Source organism: Tyto alba, unplaced genomic scaffold (genome assembly GCF_018691265.1).
Source record: "Tyto alba isolate M040663 unplaced genomic scaffold, T.alba_DEE_v4.0 Super-Scaffold_26, whole genome shotgun sequence".
Classification (NCBI taxonomy): domain Eukaryota; kingdom Metazoa; phylum Chordata; class Aves; order Strigiformes; family Tytonidae; genus Tyto; species Tyto alba.
Genome location: NW_024881300.1, coordinates 23,830,319 through 23,849,613, shown reverse-complemented (window position 1 = coordinate 23,849,613; position 19,295 = coordinate 23,830,319). Strand labels below are relative to the sequence as shown.

The 19,295-nt window shown below is 45.3% G+C and overlaps 1 protein-coding gene across 1 annotated transcript; it reads right to left on the bottom strand.

Moving 5' to 3' along the window:
* Nucleotides 1–365: 365 nt before the first annotated feature.
* On the bottom strand, nt 366–16,147 carry CHST4 (carbohydrate sulfotransferase 4). The gene is made up of 2 exons (XM_009975187.2): nt 15,952–16,147; nt 366–2,185 (listed from the first exon to the last, which is right to left on the bottom strand). The coding sequence occupies exon 2, from the start codon at nt 2,167–2,169 to the stop codon at nt 1,030–1,032; it is 1,140 nt and encodes a 379-aa protein (XP_009973489.1). The 5' UTR covers nt 2,170–2,185; nt 15,952–16,147; the 3' UTR covers nt 366–1,029.
* Between the last annotated feature and the right edge of the window lie 3,148 nt (nt 16,148–19,295).

Here is a 19,295-nt window from a genome sequence, read left to right as displayed (position 1 = left end):
ACATGGAAGAAAATGGCATAGTCTACTAAACATGATTTTCATGTGCTCTGAGACAAGAAATATTCTCACCAAATAGTTCAACAGGGTAACTTCCCATTCTCTTCTCGACTTCTTCGGTCCACTGCCATAAAACTATTTTCACAGTTCCAGTATTTATACCAATGGAATCTGTACCCTTACCTTGTCTTTACAGTATCAATTTTAGCATAAATTCTTCTCAGTCACACAGGTAGACTGTGAGAACTTCTGTGAGCACAAGTATTCTTGGTCTTGAAAGCTAGAAGACAGAATTATTTCAGCTGAAAAATAAATGGATTCATATAGACCCAGAAATGGATCCCCATATGCAAACCCACGAGTTTTTATTTTCAACTATAGCTGGTTTATTCCATTTTCCCATTATATAGTAAGTGAACACAAACATTTCCCCAACACTGCCACCATGGCTGGATGCCCAGGCACAGGAATGAAGGAAGAGAAAAACAGCTTGAAAACTCAACCATTCTGAAAAAAGGATCTTTCCAGAAACCAATGTCTGGTCATCCTTGCATCTCTTCTGGCATTACATATCCTGGGTGGCAGCACAACAAATAATGTTCTCTTTATTCAACTTCCATTTATATTTCCTCTTCCTTTGCAGTGCAATTGCTCCCTGTGGTCTCACTAGTATTTAGCTGTGGTCTGTGAGATGTTTGAGCTCTGCTATCTGATCCCACTCCTTTCTGTTTGCTCCAACCCGCACATGCTTTCTCTCTCACATAAACCATCGACTTAATTTGGAAAACAGACTAGGATTACTTCAGCCTCCATTGCGGCAGAGCCTTGGAGGGTGATCCCGTGCTGCTAAGAAAGCTCTCATGAATACACTCGGGGTTTCTGTGTTGCTTGTCCTTGCATAGCACATCCATTCATGCACTCTTACACACATATGCATGCAATTCTGTCCTATTTTACTCTATTAAACAGTTCTCCACTCTGCAGCCTTCAGAGAGTAGGTGCAGAGAGCAGCTTTTCTGCCTCCAGAATTTGTTACTCAGAGGAGTTCTGGGCAAACAAGAGATCCAGTGACATATTTTTTTGCTCTTCTTTGGACTGAACAAGCCGGTAGCCCAGCAAGTCCATTGCATCCTTGCACACGTTTTGCACTTTTTCTATTTTCTGGAAGGAAAGGGTCTTCCTCCAGGCCTGGGATACTCTCAGCGCATCTCTGGATCCAATTTCAAAGGCCTGTGTTCCTTGCCCCTTGCCATGGGTGATGTTGTGTACCCACTTCTGAAGTTCTGGTGTGAAATGGAGTTCTGCAAACCTGTACATCTGAGCAGCCCTTGCTAGCGGGTCTCTGACAATGTCTTCGTAGCGAACCAGCAGGTAGCGGCCTTTCAGGAAGCTGGGAATGGCCTGACTGCCTGCCTTGTAAATCTCAACGTGGCTTTTGCAGATTACTTGCATTGTGTTGTAAGGCCCCATTTCCCCCTTTGTCCTCTGGGACCCCACAACAATGTTACTGTCTCGTTTCAGGTCTGCCATTGTATTCTCTCGGGACCTGAACACAGCCCGAGGATCACGTACCAAGTGAATGATTTTGAGGTTCAGGGATGGATCAGTGAGAAGGGGGTAGAGGACCTTCAAGTCAAAGAATCGAACCTCCTTGATGGCAACATGGCTGTAGGTTTTACAGGCTTCCTCCACCTTGCTGAATGGGTACTTGCCACAGATTGTTCTGCAGTTGCCTGCGGTGATTATGTCACTGCGACTGAATGAGTCACAGGCAGGGGGGGAGCACAAGGCTCGGCTTGTCTCCCACTGAAATAAATCAGACTTCTTCTTCTGGTTAGACATGTAAGCATCAAACACAGACATGTCACACAGGAAGACCGACCTGACTAGGTCCCGCACTGCCATGTGCAAGACCCTGGCACTGTTCTGGTACATCGTAACCCACACATGCCATGCGGGCTCCATCAGGTAGAAGACACTGGGGTGCTGGCTGAAGATTTGTCCAGTGAAGGAAGATCCTGATCGCCAGGAGGAGAGAATGAGAATGTGGACCGGGGAAGGTTTTTCTTCCACAGAGGCATTGTTGCTGCAGGGTAGGAAGTGGAAGTGGATCAGAAGGAAGGACAGAACTGCCAGAATCAGGAGAACCTGCACCACCCTTCTAGATTTCATCGCTGTTGTGAGGGACCTGCAGAAACAGAGGAAGTTCAGCATCACAGGATCATGAAGAAGGCAGGATGTGGTACATCAGGCTCCTGCCAATCCCTCTGCAGGCTCAGGGTTTTGGAAAGCTGTCACACTACTGTGATACTGTGACAACTGCAGCACAAAGTGTCTTTGGAAAGGACATCAATACTTGAGGGCTGAAAGTTTTATGTAACAAAACCAGTGTTCGTCAGTAACCTATTCCAGTGCAGTCTTAGAAGATCACTGAAAAGCTTGTCTGCACTTTTATCAAAGTTCAAGAGTTAGTTCGGTGTACTGAAATAAGACAGTACACATGAATGTGTACTTAGTGTACACAATCCCTGCAGACACGATCCCAGCAATTTTTATGGAGGAAAGACAGAACAAACAGGTTTTGTGGAGAATTCAACAGTTTCACATTGTTACTTTTAAGCTCCTGCTCTGACCGTTGTTTACAATTATTTTTTATGCCAGAATGCTGTAAAAATACAATGCAGGTTTTCATTTCTTTTGCTTATATTCTTTTTGGAATTTCAGGAGACATTTATTGTCATCGCAGGCAAAAACTCACACACCAAAGCATGCAATTTAGCACTGTAATAAATCCAAGCACAGCAATATCTCCTCCACAATCAGAGCATCATAGGCAATTTTGCTAGAAAGGCCCACGAGGGTTTATCTCATCCATCTTTGTGTAGTCAGGCCTACCTACAGCTAACCCCTTTTTTAGCCCAATTCCTTTTTAAAGACTGCCTCCTGCTACTCCTCCCTCCAACCCCACTCATACTGTAGGTCTTTTACGAGAAGAAGTACAACACAACACATGTAGTCCAACTCAAAGGTCTACCCAAAGGTGGCTCCTTCTTTCTCACGCTAAACTCTATTCTACCTGTTGAGGATGACTTCATTATTGGAAAAGGTCCATTGTGATGCCTGGGGAAAATTCATAGCCTGTGTACTCGCTGGCACAGAAATCCACAGGAAGTATACCGTCAGGGATGGCATCTGAGGCAGAAATTAATCACTTAATTTTAAAAGTACATTAAAGCATGCTCTGCCAGCTGCTCCCCTCTTGTGTGCTCCCCTCCCTGAGCCATGCCTGATTGTGCCTTGAATAGAGGTGGGCGCATGCAGCGCTGGGCGCCCCTGGAGACAGGCTCCTCAGCACAGAAGCCTACACAGCGTGGCATGCTTCCCTGTCACCATGTGCCAGGCTGGCAGTTTAGCTGTGCTGCAGCGGAGACAGGACTCTCTGGCCAGTGCAACTACTTTACATTTCCCAAGGTGAACTAAAATTAAAAAACCTTACTGGTTCTCAGTCATGGTCAGTCCTTCCAGGTGCTTCCACAGCCAGACAGGATAGAGAGAGCAGGGCCTTCAGGGCTGCAGGCAAGCTGGAAGTCCTCCTGGACAGAGCAGCACTGGAGCCCAGATCCTTATAGCTCTGTACACTGCTTTTGTGCAGCTCACAATTGAACTCAATTCAGGCAGCCATGCCCACGCAGAGCAGCTGCCTCCCTACTAAAGCAGCAGAGGTATAAAGTATGCCCCAGCCAGACACAATGCAGACACATCTTCCATGCCACGTGCTTACCATGTTATCTTCTGGGTCCATGGTAATGTGTGAATGTTCCCAGTCAAAATTTCCCTAACCTCCTCCTTATGCCCTGCCTCAGCTTCCCTCTGCAGCAAAGCTTTCAGACTAATTTGCATGGAGGTGCCTCCTCCCACGATTTCAGTTCCTGTAGCACTGGTGTTTAGATTTTCAGGTACAGACACTGCTGCTAACCAACCAGGAACAGCACTCATACTTCCCTCCAGCATATATGCATAAATTGGCTTGTTTATCTAATCTACCTGCTGTATGTTTGTTTTGAGTTTAGGGTTTGTAAGGCAGCAATTATATTTTCTCAGAGCCAGGACAATATCTAGTCCAATCGGTAAGCCCGGTTGTTGCCAATAAGTGCTACCACGATATGAATTTTATTTTAGTAATGTCTTGCAAGGATGGGGCTGTGCATTTAGTGAGGGACCACACACTTCTGGTCTCGTGGACAAGAAGCCCACTGATTTTTTTGGTTATACAAATGGACTGTAGTATTGAGGTCTGACAAGGAGTCGATTCAGGTCGACATTTGGACCAAGCTTAGGAAGAGCTGCAAAGACTGTTGTCAAAATAAGTTGTGTATCAGCTTCCTCCTTGCAAATGAATACAGCAGTGTTTACCAAAAATCCTGACTTCCAGATGAACTTTGATGATATCACTTCCATCTGGCACCACGAATATCATTATTCTAACTCCCAACAGAGTTCTTGGACTATAGCCGGAAGCTCTTAATTGAGAAAAATTCTGTTGAGCAGACATGAACACTGGCATTAAGATACCTAGGCAGATTTAAAAACCACAGAAATCATTATTTCTCTGGAAACCTGTGTGCGAAGAGTCTGAGAATGAGTCAAAGAGAACGGATTCAGGTTTTTTGGGAAGCAAGGGTGTGCTTTTATCTTGAATCAAACCAGGGTGGGACAGCTAGATGGTTTAGACATTTCACAGAGTGTGACTGCTCTCGGTAGAAGTGTTCTCACGTGGGGCCACAGCCTCAACAGCTTCTTCACTCTTATACGAGAAGTAGTGATGATTGTTACCCTGACCAGTCTGTCCCACAGAGAGGGGAGAACTGAAATGAGTTGTGTGTGTCTGGTGAAGTGGAATAGAGGATTAGCAAAAAGCGGTATAGGTTCTATCAGACATTTCCTAATGTGAAAGAAGTACTATTTACATAACCTTCTTTTTCACCACTGTATTGATCATGGCAGCTGGGATGTTTCCAAACTAAGGTCTTAAGCTTAACCACATTTTCCCTACAGCAAACATCTAGAGTCACAAGTGATTCAGTTCATTTCTTATGGGAAATGTGAAATATGAAGCCCTCACAGATCTGCACAGTAAAGATCAGCCCAGAATGATTGAGTCAGCCTCAGCTGCAGAACAAAAAAAGGCACACTGTTACTGTCGCTAGCAGAGAGATGAGCAAGGATTTGGCTGATAACAGAAAGAACAGGAAGAATCTAGAGGCACTAAGGATCAAGAACAGAAACTACTGAAAAATATGACAATCCAGTGTTATCATGTTATTCTCCCTCAGCACACATATGAGAAAGCAAAGAACTGGGATCTGCTTGCCTGAGCAGCTAGTCTCCAAAGAAATGAACAGAGTTTTAAGCTTTTCCAGAAACACACAGGAGCCTTGGAAAAGCTTGATCCTTTGCAAAGAAAGAGCATTACAGAAAGCAGCAAGCAGTACCACAAAGACATACCCACCAAACACACTCTGAGCATGGGCAGCATGTCCCCAGAGTACAGGTCTGCTGAACCTCTGCATGTCTGACGTGGGGGATGACAGTGCAGTCCAAAATGCCTCATGCTATGCAAACTGTGGCTGAGTGCTCTGCAAGTCGGGGGGAGCTCTCCAGACATGTATTGATCCCTCACTGCTGTAAGTGCCAATAGAGTAGCAAAGAGGATCTGGTGCCAGGGAAGCCCCAGACACTGGTCTTTGATGGCACCGATGGTTGATAATACTTTTATCAAATCCTTCTTCAATTTGGCCTGATAAGCTTCTGCAGAATTAGAAGCAGCATCTGCCCATTCAGAGAACAGATGGCACGACTGTCACTAGTGGGAAATCCTGAGAAGAGGCACTGAGAAGACAGTCTGGAGAAGCAGGAACTACCCTCTAAGCCAGGCCAATAGCTTCTGTCTGCAGAGGAATCATGTAGCAATTTATTGGCTTCCACATGTTTACAGTGTTTTACAGAAATTACCTCTCTGTTCAGGCTACTGAGCATGAGCAATAAATGCAGTTCTGGGCACCAGAGCATCCACACCAGATACCAAGAAATGGTTGAAAATCTCACCTTAACAAGTCCTCTTGAAGCATCACCAGACCTGGCTCAGGCGAAGTTGCCCTCACACACGTACACTGCTGTGGTACACACTCCTCCAGGCAGCCACACGAACAGCTGTGTGTTCATGCACTGGTGCTCTGCCTTCATACCGGGCTCTCATATATACATGTACTCAGATCTTACCTATACCTGTGTCTGCTCCCTCCTATCCCCTTCATTTGTGTATGTCCCAGCTCTAAGGCTGACTACTCTACAGTGCCCGCCTACTTTGACCAGCCTTAAACAAGAGAACTCCACCCTGCACTAAGCTGTAAAGCATGGGAATATGGGAATGGCAGTTTCTTGCAGGGGCACGAATGACCAAAACACTGCTAGTGAAGGAGAAGGGCCAGGAAATTCATGACGAAGACTGAGAGATGCTTCTATGTTAAGTCCCGTTGCAAGCCCCAAAAGGAACTGCTCTCCACAAAAGGAGGAACAGGGTTATCTGTGGAGTGTCAGAGCAAAGGACAAACAGGAACCCTTGTTGCAAGGAGGACCAGTTTGCCCACCAGGAATGCAGAGATAGGGCACCGTTTGCCTACCATTGCTCTGGCTGCTTGCCATGTTGTCAGCAGATACAGATTCGCATAAAGTCTTTTTGACTCTTCCGTCTGTGCCTTGCTTCAGTTAAACATTTGGGGACAGGGAAAGAAAATTGTGTGAAAGGAAAAGCTGCAAAAGGAGCCGCTGGACTTGGCCTGTTAATGATTCACAAGGGTGCTGGAGCTGCAATGGGGCTGTGCCAAGTAAGGTAGTGAAGCAGGACAGCACAGGGCTCAAGAGAAACTCATGGTATTCTGTGAGCATGCAGACAATTGCTTTGGGTCATTCCTATTCTAGGTCTCATTATTTTTGTCACACTGTCTGGAGAGGTGTAGACCTTCTCTTGATGGTGTCCTCTGTCCCCAAGGATCTCAGTGAGTTGTTGTGAGGGCAAGTGGAGTATAGGAGACAGCAGAAGCAAAAAAAATCTGGGCAAGGCTGGTCCTTCCAGCGGGAGGGACAAGCTGAATGGAGCAGGTCATGTTCCTTTTCACTTTCTGCATTGCAAACAGAGATGGTCAAGCCCTGGTAACCCTGGCCTGGGAAACAAGGTGAGAAGCTGGCAGTGGTTCAGGTAGGTCGCTGCAGAGAGAACTCGGCGATCTTCTGTGCAACCTGTATTTCAGCTACATATTCCTATGCCCTGCACTGACACCATTTGTAAGAAGGATTTACCCGTATGTCATTAAGTGTTACAAAGCTGATTTGTAAAGGTCACACCACTCGAATGGCTCTTTCCGAAGACTTATTCCTCCCTGACCAATGGCTACCTGAACAGAGATGTATCAAAACGCCTGTTCCACCTGTATGTAGTTTGTCCAAGATCTGCTGGTCCTTTGGCATCAATATTCAGGCTTGTTGTGACAGCACTGAGCACTGCTGTACAGTCCTCTAGTCACAGGGCTAAGCACATATTTTCAGTTGCACAGATCCCAAGTTATGACTACTTGGCTGAGCTTTGAAGAAGGCAGCCTCTGTGGCATGAGCAGTTGCACAGAGGAGAATGTACTCTTCTTTGGAGATGAGGCTTGAGAGGGCACACTGTTCTGGCACACTGCATTTTCTGAGACCTGCGCATTGTGGAAAATTAAAGAGGAATCCTGTGGCTCCTGAACAACAGACATCATTCTCCCTGTATGTCTGACTCATAAGCTTTATGAAGGAAAGCAGAAGCACATGGGTTGTGGCAATCCCAGGCACAAATACAGGCTGGGCAATGAGTGGACTGAGAGGCAGCCCTGTGGAGAAGGACTTGGGGGTGTTGGTTGACAAAAAGTTTAATATGACCTGGCAGCACGCACTTGTGGCCCAGAAAGCCAACATTATCCTGGGCTGCATCAAAAGAGGCATGACCAGCAGGTTGAGGGAGGGGATTCTCCCCCCTCAAAGATGATCGGGGGACCGGAGCACCTCCCCTGTGAGGACAGGCTGAGAGAGTCGGGGGTGTTCATCCTGGAGACAAGAAGGGTCTGGGGACACCTTATAGCAGCCTTCCAGTACTTAAAGGGGGCCTACAGGAAAGGCGGGGAGGGACTCTTCATCAGGAAGTGTAGGGATAGGATGAGGGGTAACAGTTTTAAACTGAAAAAAGGTAGATTTAGAGCAGATATGAAGAAGAATTCTTCAACGTGAGGGTGTTGAGACACTGGAACAGGTTGCCCAGAGAAGTTGTGGATGCCCCCTCCCTGGAAGGGTTCAAGGCCAAGTTGGATGGGGCTTGGAGCAACATGGTCTGGTGGAAGGGGTCCCTGACCACGGCAGGGAGGTTGGAACTAGATCATCTTTAAGATCCCTTCCAATCCAAACCATCCTATGATTCTATGATCCACATGTTAGTCAGCCCCATGTCACCTGGCCTTGTACACCTTGCTCCCACCACATGATGGCTGATCACATTTCTGCCTTCTAACCTCCTTCCACGATTAAAGGTGTTTTCTGGGGACTGAGAGACTGGTGAGCCCTGTTAACTGCCCCTGCAGACAGTCTTTCCATTTCTTATACCCTAAAGAAGCAAGCAATGTGTGCTGTACTCCCCAGCACATATAGATAGAGCACACCTAACCCAGTGCAGCAACAATGGGAGTAGGCTGAGGAGTAATGCCATAAGTATGGACTAGAGGTTACTCCTCAGTTCTGACACTGGAGAAGACTTCCTCCCTGAGGGCATGTCTTTGATAGTCTGATAAGAGAAACAGGCATACCTAGAGCAGTGGAACCAGCCCAGCTGGAAGGTTTGACCAACCCCATGGCCTGTCTTCTGCCATCATCAAGAGCAGATGTCCAGGGAAGAGAACAAGAACAACGTTTCCTCCCTAGGTGCTCTCCTGGCCTGCAACCGGCTCTGGAGTACATGACTCACCTCTCCAAATGCAGCTGTCCAAAATCAGCTAGTGAGTGATGCCTCAGAAGTTCCTGTTTCTTTCTGTTGGCTGTGACAAGAGTGAGGGGTGATGCTCATGAGTAGACATCTGCACTGAAGCTGTCTAAATTCAGTTGAGACCAAACTTGTCTTTGCATTTCACATCATCTAGAGTTTTTTCTATTCACTCGTCCAATCCTGTTTTGAACTCACAGATACTTTTGGCATCAACAGTATTCTCTGGCAATGAGAATGTGTTTGGCTGCATATCATGAGAACTACTTCACTCTGTTTTGGACCTGGCATATAAAAACCTGTATTTGGTAATACCACCTTTTTTTTTTTTTTTTTTTTTTAAAAAAAAAAAAAAAAATCAAGCAAGACAATGAGTAATTTCTCCCTATTCACAGTCTTTAAACTATGCAGGATTTTAGCATCTGCTCTTATATGCCCTGTAGAATACAACTCATCTTATACAGGGCTGATACCTAAAGCAGCCTGTGGGAATCATGATGTGAAAGTCTCTGTCTTTTTTCATTGATTGCAAAAGGAGCTCACACGACTAAGTCAGAAGAAGAATATTAACCCTGGAGTCATGTCGCGTGCAAGATAGATCACAACCCTGTGCAATATACAAGGGAACTCAGACCAATGAAAGGCCTTCATACATTCTGCATCCTTCTCCCCTCTTCTTCAATACATCAACTTGTCTGTCTCATGAGCCCTGCCCTTGGGAGTACCACCCTTTGGAGACAGCAGTGTTTATTTACTGACAGGATTCCAGGCAGAGATGAGAGGGGCATTGTCTTCTAAACTTTGAAGGGAAGTTTGCTATCTTGCAACATCCTGTCTGGCTCAGATCACAACCTTGACCTTAGAAAAACATTTAGACTCTCAAACATAAGAACTGATATGCTGCCACTTTTTCTTGCCTTCCTGGCAGAAAGGCAGATTTAGGAGATTACAAGTCTCTCTCATGTGTTTGTTAATATTTATTTAGAGGGATCAGTTAGTTCCCAGTGTCACAATACACCTGAAAGAGGTGTGTGATGGGATGGCTCACATTTCCTGCATCCCAAAGGTATGACATCAGGGAGCTGCCATAATGTGGTGACTGTGCACTGGTGAATGCTTGACACAGAAAGAGATCTCCTTTTCAAAGCAGAGGGAGTTCAGGTGTTTTCTAGCTGGCACCACTAAAGCTGTAGAGGAAAGATGGAAGTTTATGGCTCTGCCAGACTGAGTGTGACAGAATGGTACAGTGTGGCTACTCACACAAAGGCCATACATGATATCCTGTACAAATCGCTGGATTTTGCATACTGCTGCTTTTTTGTGTTTTGAAATGCACAGGGAAAACCCTGCCTCCTTGCAGAAAATAAACTGGATGGTAATCTTAAAAAAAAAAAAAAAAAAAAAAAAAAGTCTGTATGTCAGTTGCTTATCACTTCCATAGGGATGAAGGCAGCAGAGCAGAATCCTGGCTTTCAGAAAGAGCTTTTTTGGCAGGGATGCTGTATACAGTCACTGGTTGCTTTAGAAATCATCATTCATAGATGATGGAAAGGAAATGCAGTAGTCAGGGAAGCACCAGAACGCACGGCAGCAGAGGTACAATGTCTATGCTAAATTCCATTCAGAGCAAGCTCCTCCTGAGCCAGAGCAAATCCTTCCCCATGTGGCTTCCAGAACAAGGAAAGATGAGACAAATGGCTGATGTTATGTCCCATATGAGACATCTCTCCAAGGGCAGACTGGTGTACTTCTGCACCCATGTTGCTATGGCTTCTCCCTTGTGTTTGAGATAAGTTTTAAAGTTATATTTTGATTTAGATGCAGTTTGAGATAGACAGATTGTCTGAATTGGCACAGGAGGACCCAAAGTTGCAGTAGGCAACAGTAAGGATGATGGTTAACTTCCTCCCTCCCTCCACCCACCCCGCTTGCAGTTGCAGTATCTCTGTCAACAGTTCTTTTACAAAAGAGCTAAGTTACCCTTACAAGCAAGGAACTTTTCTATCACCATTCAGCAAATGCTTTATGAAACACATTTTCATATGAGATTGGAGCAGAGATTGGTAAAACTTACAGCAGAGACTGTGACTAACGCATAAAGCCAATAATAATTAGAAACTGCAAATGTGCGAAACACAAGTTATAGATAAATTGGATAACTGAATTTCCATGTGAAAACCTTTACATGTATAGAAACAAAACCTGAGGCTACGCATAGCAATAGGTTAAAAATATTCTTCAGACGAAGAAATTTTTTTTTCTATTTTCACTGTGGGAAAGGAATAGGGGGTGGGGGGAGGGCGGGGCGGAAAGAAACAGTGGATCCTAGAATATCAAAGCAAATTACAAAGTTCGTTTCCTGAGTGTCCCAGCACAAAATGAAGTGGCAGAAAGATAAAAATATAATCATTTTCATAAAAAACAAGCCGCAGGAATGGTGGTTAATGCCTCTGTTAAAGACAGCATTTCTATATCATTCTGGAGATGGTACAGCTTTCCAAATTAACGAGATCTTTGTGCACATACCATTTCATGTCTTTACCAGTGACACAGGCAATAGGACAGCGTGCACTCTCGACAAGTTCACAGACGATAGAGGGTTGCCTTCCCCTCTCTTAGGGGAGACTGCATCTGGGATACTAGGCCCAGTGAAAGACAAACATCAGTTTAGCGGAATGAGCCCAGAAGAGGCCACAAAACTGGTCAGGGGTAGGCACACGAGCTGCACAAGGAGAGACTGGGATCTTATTAGCTGGAAGAAGAGAAGACAAAAGAAAGGCCTTATTGCTGTTTGACACTACCTAACAGAAGGGCACAGAGGGGTTGGAGCCAGACGCTTCTCAGAGGTGCACAGGCACAGAATGAGACACTCAATACAAGAACAACATTTTTCACAATGAGGGGGGCCAAACCCCTGAACAGAAGACCAGACAGGCTGTAGGATCTCCATTCTTGGAGATACTAAAACTCAGCTGGACAAGGCCCATGTTCTAGTCAACTCTGTTGTAAATATGGGGTTGGACCATAAAGCTCCAGAGGTCCCTTTCAAACAAAATTACTCCATGATTTTGTGATTTCAGAAAGCAGTAGCAAAACTTGAGTGAAATGGATCTTGTCTTAGAGAGATGCATCCAAAGAGGAAGACAGCTGAACAGTTTGGAAAAGGACAAAACACTGCAAAACACATATACACACTTGAGGATTCCAGTATGCAGTAAAGACATATGAGCTGTAAACACAGCCATTGGGAACTAGAGTGATACATGGTAGGCAGCAGGAAAGTCATAATGAAACAGGATCAACCTCCAGGCAACAGAGCATAGTTTTTAACTGAACCATTTTGCCCTAGTTCTGTAAAAGGAGAATAAAGAAAAATAGAACCAATGTTGCTACTGAGGGTGTACCAGTTCGGACCAGCAAAAGACATTTAGGTAGATCATAAACCATTGGCAAGTACTATGAAATCACCATTGCTGAGTGCAAACAACTATTCCCCGTGTCCCAGACTGCAGAGTTGAACATGAAGATGCATTACAGTCTAGGAGAGTTATAAGCCTTATTCACATCCTAGTATTTGTGCTCCTCATTTAATCTGACATTTGTTTCTCTCTCCATAATTTAAACTAATCTCTTTTGTGTTCACATGATTTGAGGTTATTTTCCATGACTCTTTTCTGCAAGATGAAGACTGCCTGCCAGAACAATTTTAAATTAGTGTTACTGCTTATTAGCTTACTAATTCAGTGAACAAATCTCCCCATTACGTCAGGAACAATTGATTCCTCTTGTTATTAGTAGTAATGTTTGCTTTCCAGGCTCTACACGAAAAGCTGAAAGTCTTCCATAATTACACAATCCCTCACTGTATTTATTATTCTAATAGCATGGAGAGCTGTGTATGTAATTGCACAGGGCCAGTAAGTCTTCTTCCATTATGCTTTACTTTAAGTTCTCCACAAAGATATTTTCAGACAAGCAATTGTGGGTTTTACGCCTTGTCACATAACTTTTACTTGTGTTTTTACCTTTCATGAACAATGCATATCCTTTAATGCATATGTTCCATTCATGACTGTCAATTTATGGCAGTCTGAGTTTCCCCCACTCTATGACAAGTATCAGGAGTTGTACTTTCTCTATTTTACTGCTGATTCCTTGGATTAGTAAAGAAACATCTTGGCCAGATCTGCCTAACATTATTCTGTTTTCCTGGGCGGTCTCCAATATCACCTACCTTTACATTACTGGAGTTAATATTACTATTTTCTCCTTACTACTAATCGATTTTATTTTCATTTATCTGCCTTTTCATTTTCTTACAGAATGACATGAAAAGGTATTCTACCATGGCTGGACTAGTAACACTGCTCTGCCCTTGAGCTATCTGTTCAATAGCAGGAAGTAGGGATCTGTAACCAAGGAAGAACCTTACTGGACCATATTCCCATGTCTTACAAAATAATGCAATGACAACACTCATTTACTGGCTTCATTATACTATAGCACTCTAACATTTCAAGTGGTGGGGGAATGGGAAAATGTGAAAACAGGAGAGAAAGAAAGAATCTTATGTAAATAAGGCTCTAAGAATGAGGTCACATAATACTTTACCAACACACTACAGAAAAGGGAAAAATAGTAAGAAAAAAATGTATTTATTCAGCTTTTGAGTTAACTTCACTGATCAACTTCTGCCTTTTTATGTGCATAGGCAGCCTCAAACCAGAAATCAGCACTTCCACTGAAGCTTGGAGTAGAAGAGCTAGTCTAGAGTTGAGAGGAACAACAGCAATAGGCAGAACTGAAGCACTAGTCCACACAATGCACTAGAGTGCAGATGACCCCATGCTAGGACCAACTCCTTCTGTCAAGAATCCTGGAAATAAGTTATTCAAACTTACTGACAGCACCTGTTTGCTCTGATAAGGCTTCAGGGAACACTGACCCAAGTCAAATAAACTAACGAAAGACAGTACAAGACAAAGCAAAGGGCTGGTATAGGTCTGGGCTCCCAGCACTGTAAGGGAGCCCATGCCACACAGCCAAACCATGAGGAACATCCAGGGCTCCCGCCCTTCAGAAGGCTTCCCAGGCTGAAAGCCAATATAGAAAACATAACCCCAACCTTGTTCTGACCAGTTGTTAAGCTTAGCTAGCCAGCTTTTAGGTGCCTTCCAGTTACTGGAACCCTGCTGAGGCTGTCTTTCGTGGCTGTCCTGTCAATAGCAAGACTCTGCCCATGCTAAGCCTTCCTTCTCCTCCAGAGCTCCTCTACCCTCTCACAGTCTGGTTTGCAAAATCCCTCCCAGTCAACTCAAGAAGGTACTGTCTTCCAGCCCATGGCTGCCGCCTTCTCTTACATCCCCAGTCTCTTCATGGCCACCTCTCCTCCTTGCAGAAACCTATCTGTTCCTCCTCTTGCCAGGCGCCAAGCATTTTCTTCCTCCAGCCCTCACAGGTAACGCCGCCAGAGCAGGTCAGCTCATCTGGCCTCTGACAGGCCTGCAGAGCCTGGGAAAATTAGGTTATGTGCCTGCCCTCACATACAAAGAAGCTTTGCACATACATCTTTCCCTGGGGTCCTCCTTCCACTCCCACACGATGCTCAAGCCTCACCTGAGCTCCCCGGCAGGCCGGGTCCTGGTTCTCCAGGGCCTCCCCAGTCATCCCCAGGCTGCCTCCCTTCAACCGTGCTGGGTCCAGCTCAGGGCAGACCACATCTTCCCACTGCAGGCATAGAGACTGGCTACATGCTGGTGGAGAACAGGCCAGCTCAGACAGGCTCTCATGGCCGAGGCCCACAGCCCCATGGCAGGAAGATGCTTGGAGACCGCTCCAGGCTGCAGTCCCATCAGCGGCAATCGGGGTGGCCAGAAGAGAAAGGGGGCAAGGCCAGGGCCTGGGCTGATTCCACGTTCCTGAAGCACCTGGAGTATCTGATGGCTTTACTGCTGGCAGGTGTGATTTGGCCCAACCCTCCCACAGTGCCAGTTCGCCCTGTTGGGCTGGGCCCTGCTGCCAACCCCTCAGAAGCTGTGGACTTGTACAATTCACCTACATTTGCCCATGAGATGAGAAGTTCCTGCCTTTCCCAAGGAAAGCACTAGGCAGGAGGTAGCCTCACTGCTTAGGTCCCCGTGTTTGGGGTAGGTCACCCTCCTCCTAAACACGGCCAGTTCAGACAGTGCAAGAAGAGCAGAAGCACACTGCAAGCCTGCTCCAGGGTATACAGCTGGTGCTCCGCAGCTAAGACAGGGAGGATGGCTGTGGGTCAGTGTGTGAGCTGGCACAGGCAGGACACAGGAACAACTGAGAAACTGCGAATCAAATGCAAAGGAGAAATATATTTTCATTACCTTGGCAACCAGGGGATCCCTGAAGCAGCACCTGGGCAGAGGCACACAAGCAGGGATGCAGGTGCCGCGGAGCTCGGTCCATGATAGAGGGTTGCCAAACCTGCTGTTTTCACCTGTGTATCAGGGATTCACGCAGGCATAGTTTACCACTGTGCTTTGATCTTTCCCACAGCAGGGCAGGAATCTCAAGCATGTTTGATAGACCTATGTTATCTAAACACAGATGTTCTACTCGTCAAACATACAAGGCTAAACAATTAGTATGATATATGTGTTTTTTGACACCTCAGCTGCAAGTCACTCGGGCATGTTTAGAATCCTCCTCACCAATCCATTATTTTCACACATTACACCCCCTCACTCAAGGGTCCACTTCCACTGGGGCTGGCAAAGCTGCAGGTGTCCATCTGGGCTTGCGGGGCGGAGGGCAGGGTAATTTACAGAGGCATGAAATAAACATATAGAAAAAGAAATAAGCATATTTACGATAAAGCTTTGAATCAGGTGTCCCACCCATCCTGTCAGGGAATTAAAACCACTCACCCAGCCAGGCATCACAAGTAGATTGTTTCATTTGATGCATTAGGTCCTGGAGGTGTTGAATGTCATCCTCTACGCTGCCTGATTGATCAGTTATGTTGAAACAACACGTGCCTTCAAAATTGGAGTAGTGTTTATGGTGTTGAAGAAGGAGATAGTCCACCACCAATTGATTTTGTAATGTTCCTTGGTGTACAGCTGTTACCTAATTGGAAAAAATAGCAATGAGGAACATTAATATCAAAAGCACTTAGCACAGTATAATTCTGTAATACAGCTACTGGGGCTGGCATGCCAATGAAACACATTGTCAAAAGATCTGCAGCTGTTAGTCATCCCTCAGCAGAGGCAGATGAGTTAGTTACAATAGAGGCCAACCAAATCCAAGTATTTACATGTTGATCAGCTCCTTTAGCTAATATCACTCTGGATTTTATAACCTGATGTGGAGTAATTGCTCACACAGATTGAAGAGCTATGGTTTGTGTTTTTCAGATTGAACTTCAATTTAATGTTGGGTTCGCTATGCCAGTAACACCATTCCAGTGCTATCTCCTCCAGATAAGGTGCAGGTATTCGTTGTGATACTTGAAATATATGAACTGGAGAATGTGATATCACTAGAGGATGCAAAATAAGAGCATAATTTGGAGTACAGAACCTTATGGCATTCTCAGAGGTTATTATATGAATTTTCACATCTAGGCTAATAGGCCATGGTCCCACCATGCAATCCATCAGTGCAAACAATTCCATTTCCCCTGTAGTTAATATTTGGGAGAGATACCATCTGGAAGAATTTTAATCCTCACCATGTTTTGTACTGGAGGTATTGTAATACAAACATAGGGTGTCTGGTTATGAATATTCTGGCTATTTAACAAAAAAAAAAAATCTGCTTTAGAAAGATGTGAACTCCAATGTTGTAAAGTTTTAGTAGTGGTTAGCTTTTTAAATTATTTGTTTAACATTCCATTCATTCTTTCAATCAAATCATTAGCCTAGGGATGGTTGGCAATGTGGAATATCCAATCTATCCCTAGCCCTTTAGCCTGATCTTGGACAATATGGCCACTAAAGTGTGCTCCTTGGTCACTTTGTGTTTGGTAAGCAGGTCTGCGCTGGTGAATGAGTTGTTCTAAAGCTTCAGTTGTGCTATGTTTATTAGCATATTTGGTGGGTTTAGGAAAAAACAGTTCTGACACTATCCACAGCAGTGAATACAGATCACCACCCCCCTTGACAAGGGCAAGGGGCCCATGTAATCGACCTGCCAGGTATTCAAGGCCCATCGACCCTGTTTTCTCTTTCCCCATGGCCTATATAATGCCCCTAAATGTAGCTGCATACAAATAGTACAATTATGTACACATACCTTCCAGGGTTGTAAATTTTTGCTGTTTTTTTTTCTATAAGAGTAACCATGTCTGGTACCATAACTGCAAGTAGCGGGGGTGTGATTTTTTAAAATTCTTTATAATCTACAGTCATTCGCCAGGTGCCATCCGGTTTCTGAACAGGCCAAATAGGATTATTAAAAGCAGTCATGGTTTCTTTAACAATTCCCACTTGTTGAAATGCCTGAGTAGTTTGAGAAATTTTCTCCTGTCCCCCTGGCATACAATTCTGTTTTACAGCTACCACCTCAGCAGGAACAGGCAACACAACAGGATCCAGCTATGGGAATCCAGCAAGATGGTTAGAGATTGAATAGCAAATCCCACTTGTGAAGTCCCGAAGAAGAACTGACCATTTAAAGTTTCCACTGTTCGTCCTGCCAACACCTCAATACCCAAAATCTAATCTTTAACTGGGGCAATTAACACCATTGTCATAAATGGAGTGGCATTTTCTAGTGTTAAGGTAACCTGATCTCGGAGGGCAGGGTATGGATTTCCCCCCAATCCACAGAGCTGTAATGTGTCATCTTTATTATTAGTATTACTATGTAATACAGTAACCTCAGTTCTAGTATCCAGCAAGGTTAACACATATAAATCCCCGCAGACAGCCACTCTATAGTTAAAGGAACACAGGGACATTGTTCCCCCTCACAGTAAGAGGCTACAGTTGCAGCAATTTTGGGGATGTGCCAAACCTTCATTTCTGCTGTTTTGGCATTTGCCAGGTAGTGTCTTGCCCTGAGGTGGCAGGCAGGGTGTCTTAGTTTGGGCTGAAATAGAGTTAATATTCCTTTTCAGGGACTAGATGAGTGCTGTATTTTGGATTTAGCTTTGGGTTTGGTATGGGAAAAATGCTGACAGCACACTGATGTTTTCAGCTGCTGCTGAGACTTCAAGGACTCTCCGACTCCCCATGTCCTGCCCGTGCGCAAGGGCACAGGGAGCGAGCACGGCCACAGCACCTGACCCTAACTGGCCAGTGAAATATTCCATATCATGGCACGTCATGCTCACTATATAGAGGAGGGGGGGTCAGGAAGGGGCTCTCTAGCTTCCCGGATTGCGACTATGGGATCTTGGTATCTCGGGGTCGCTGGCCGGGAACGGGCTGGGGATTGGTCAGCGGGTGGTGAGCAATTACGCTGTACATTGCCTGTTTATATATTTCTTTTTGTTTTCCTCCTATCATCATTATTGTTCTCGTTTTATTGCCATTATTAAACTGTTCCTATCTCAGCCTGCGAGTCTCCCTTCACCCCGCTAATCCCCTCCCCCATTCCCAGGTGGGGAGGGGGACGGGAGGGTGACCACCTGCGGGGGTTGGGTGCCGATCAGGCCCAAACCACAACACAGGGGTGGAGGGCGGGCACAGAGTTGGTGGTGGGGCCTGGGGCAGTTGGTTTTTTTTCATAGGCATTAGATTTTGCCATCAGCGAAACACTTCTGATGTTGTAATCCCATTTCTTTCCGAGTATGGGACACCAGCTTGAACAGGATCGTTCCACATTCGTTTCCTCTTTATACATAACGTAACTCCTTTCAGCTTTCCCCCTTTCCTTTCTTCACCACCCATACAAATGGTCCTGAAGTTACAGCCCCAATTTCCCTCAACGTATTTGCTAGGGTGCCTACATTACCAGTAGCATTTGTGACTGCTGGTATAATCAAGGGTTTTAGTGAGGTAGGCGCTCCTCTCAAAAGCTGGATGTTTACAGTCCTCCTCATCAATCTTCCCTTATTTTCCTACAATCAGCCATAAAGGCACTGAGGGAGTTCTACCAAAGCTTCGCGGACCTTGCCCAAGCATCTGAGGAAGAGCAGCTCCAGACCTGTGTCTTGGCTTCTTCCTTGGTCTCAGTGCTGAAGGGGCTTCCTTTGGCACAAAGCACCTCCAAACACTAGCTCAGGTTAGTCTGTATTGCTGGCAGGGTGCTCTAGGTTACA

Bases quoted from the DNA above. Each gene is read 5' to 3' on its own strand.
- CHST4 (XM_009975187.2), bottom strand. From the start codon at position 2,169: ATGAAATCTAGAAGGGTGGTGCAGGTTCTCCTGATTCTGGCAGTTCTG.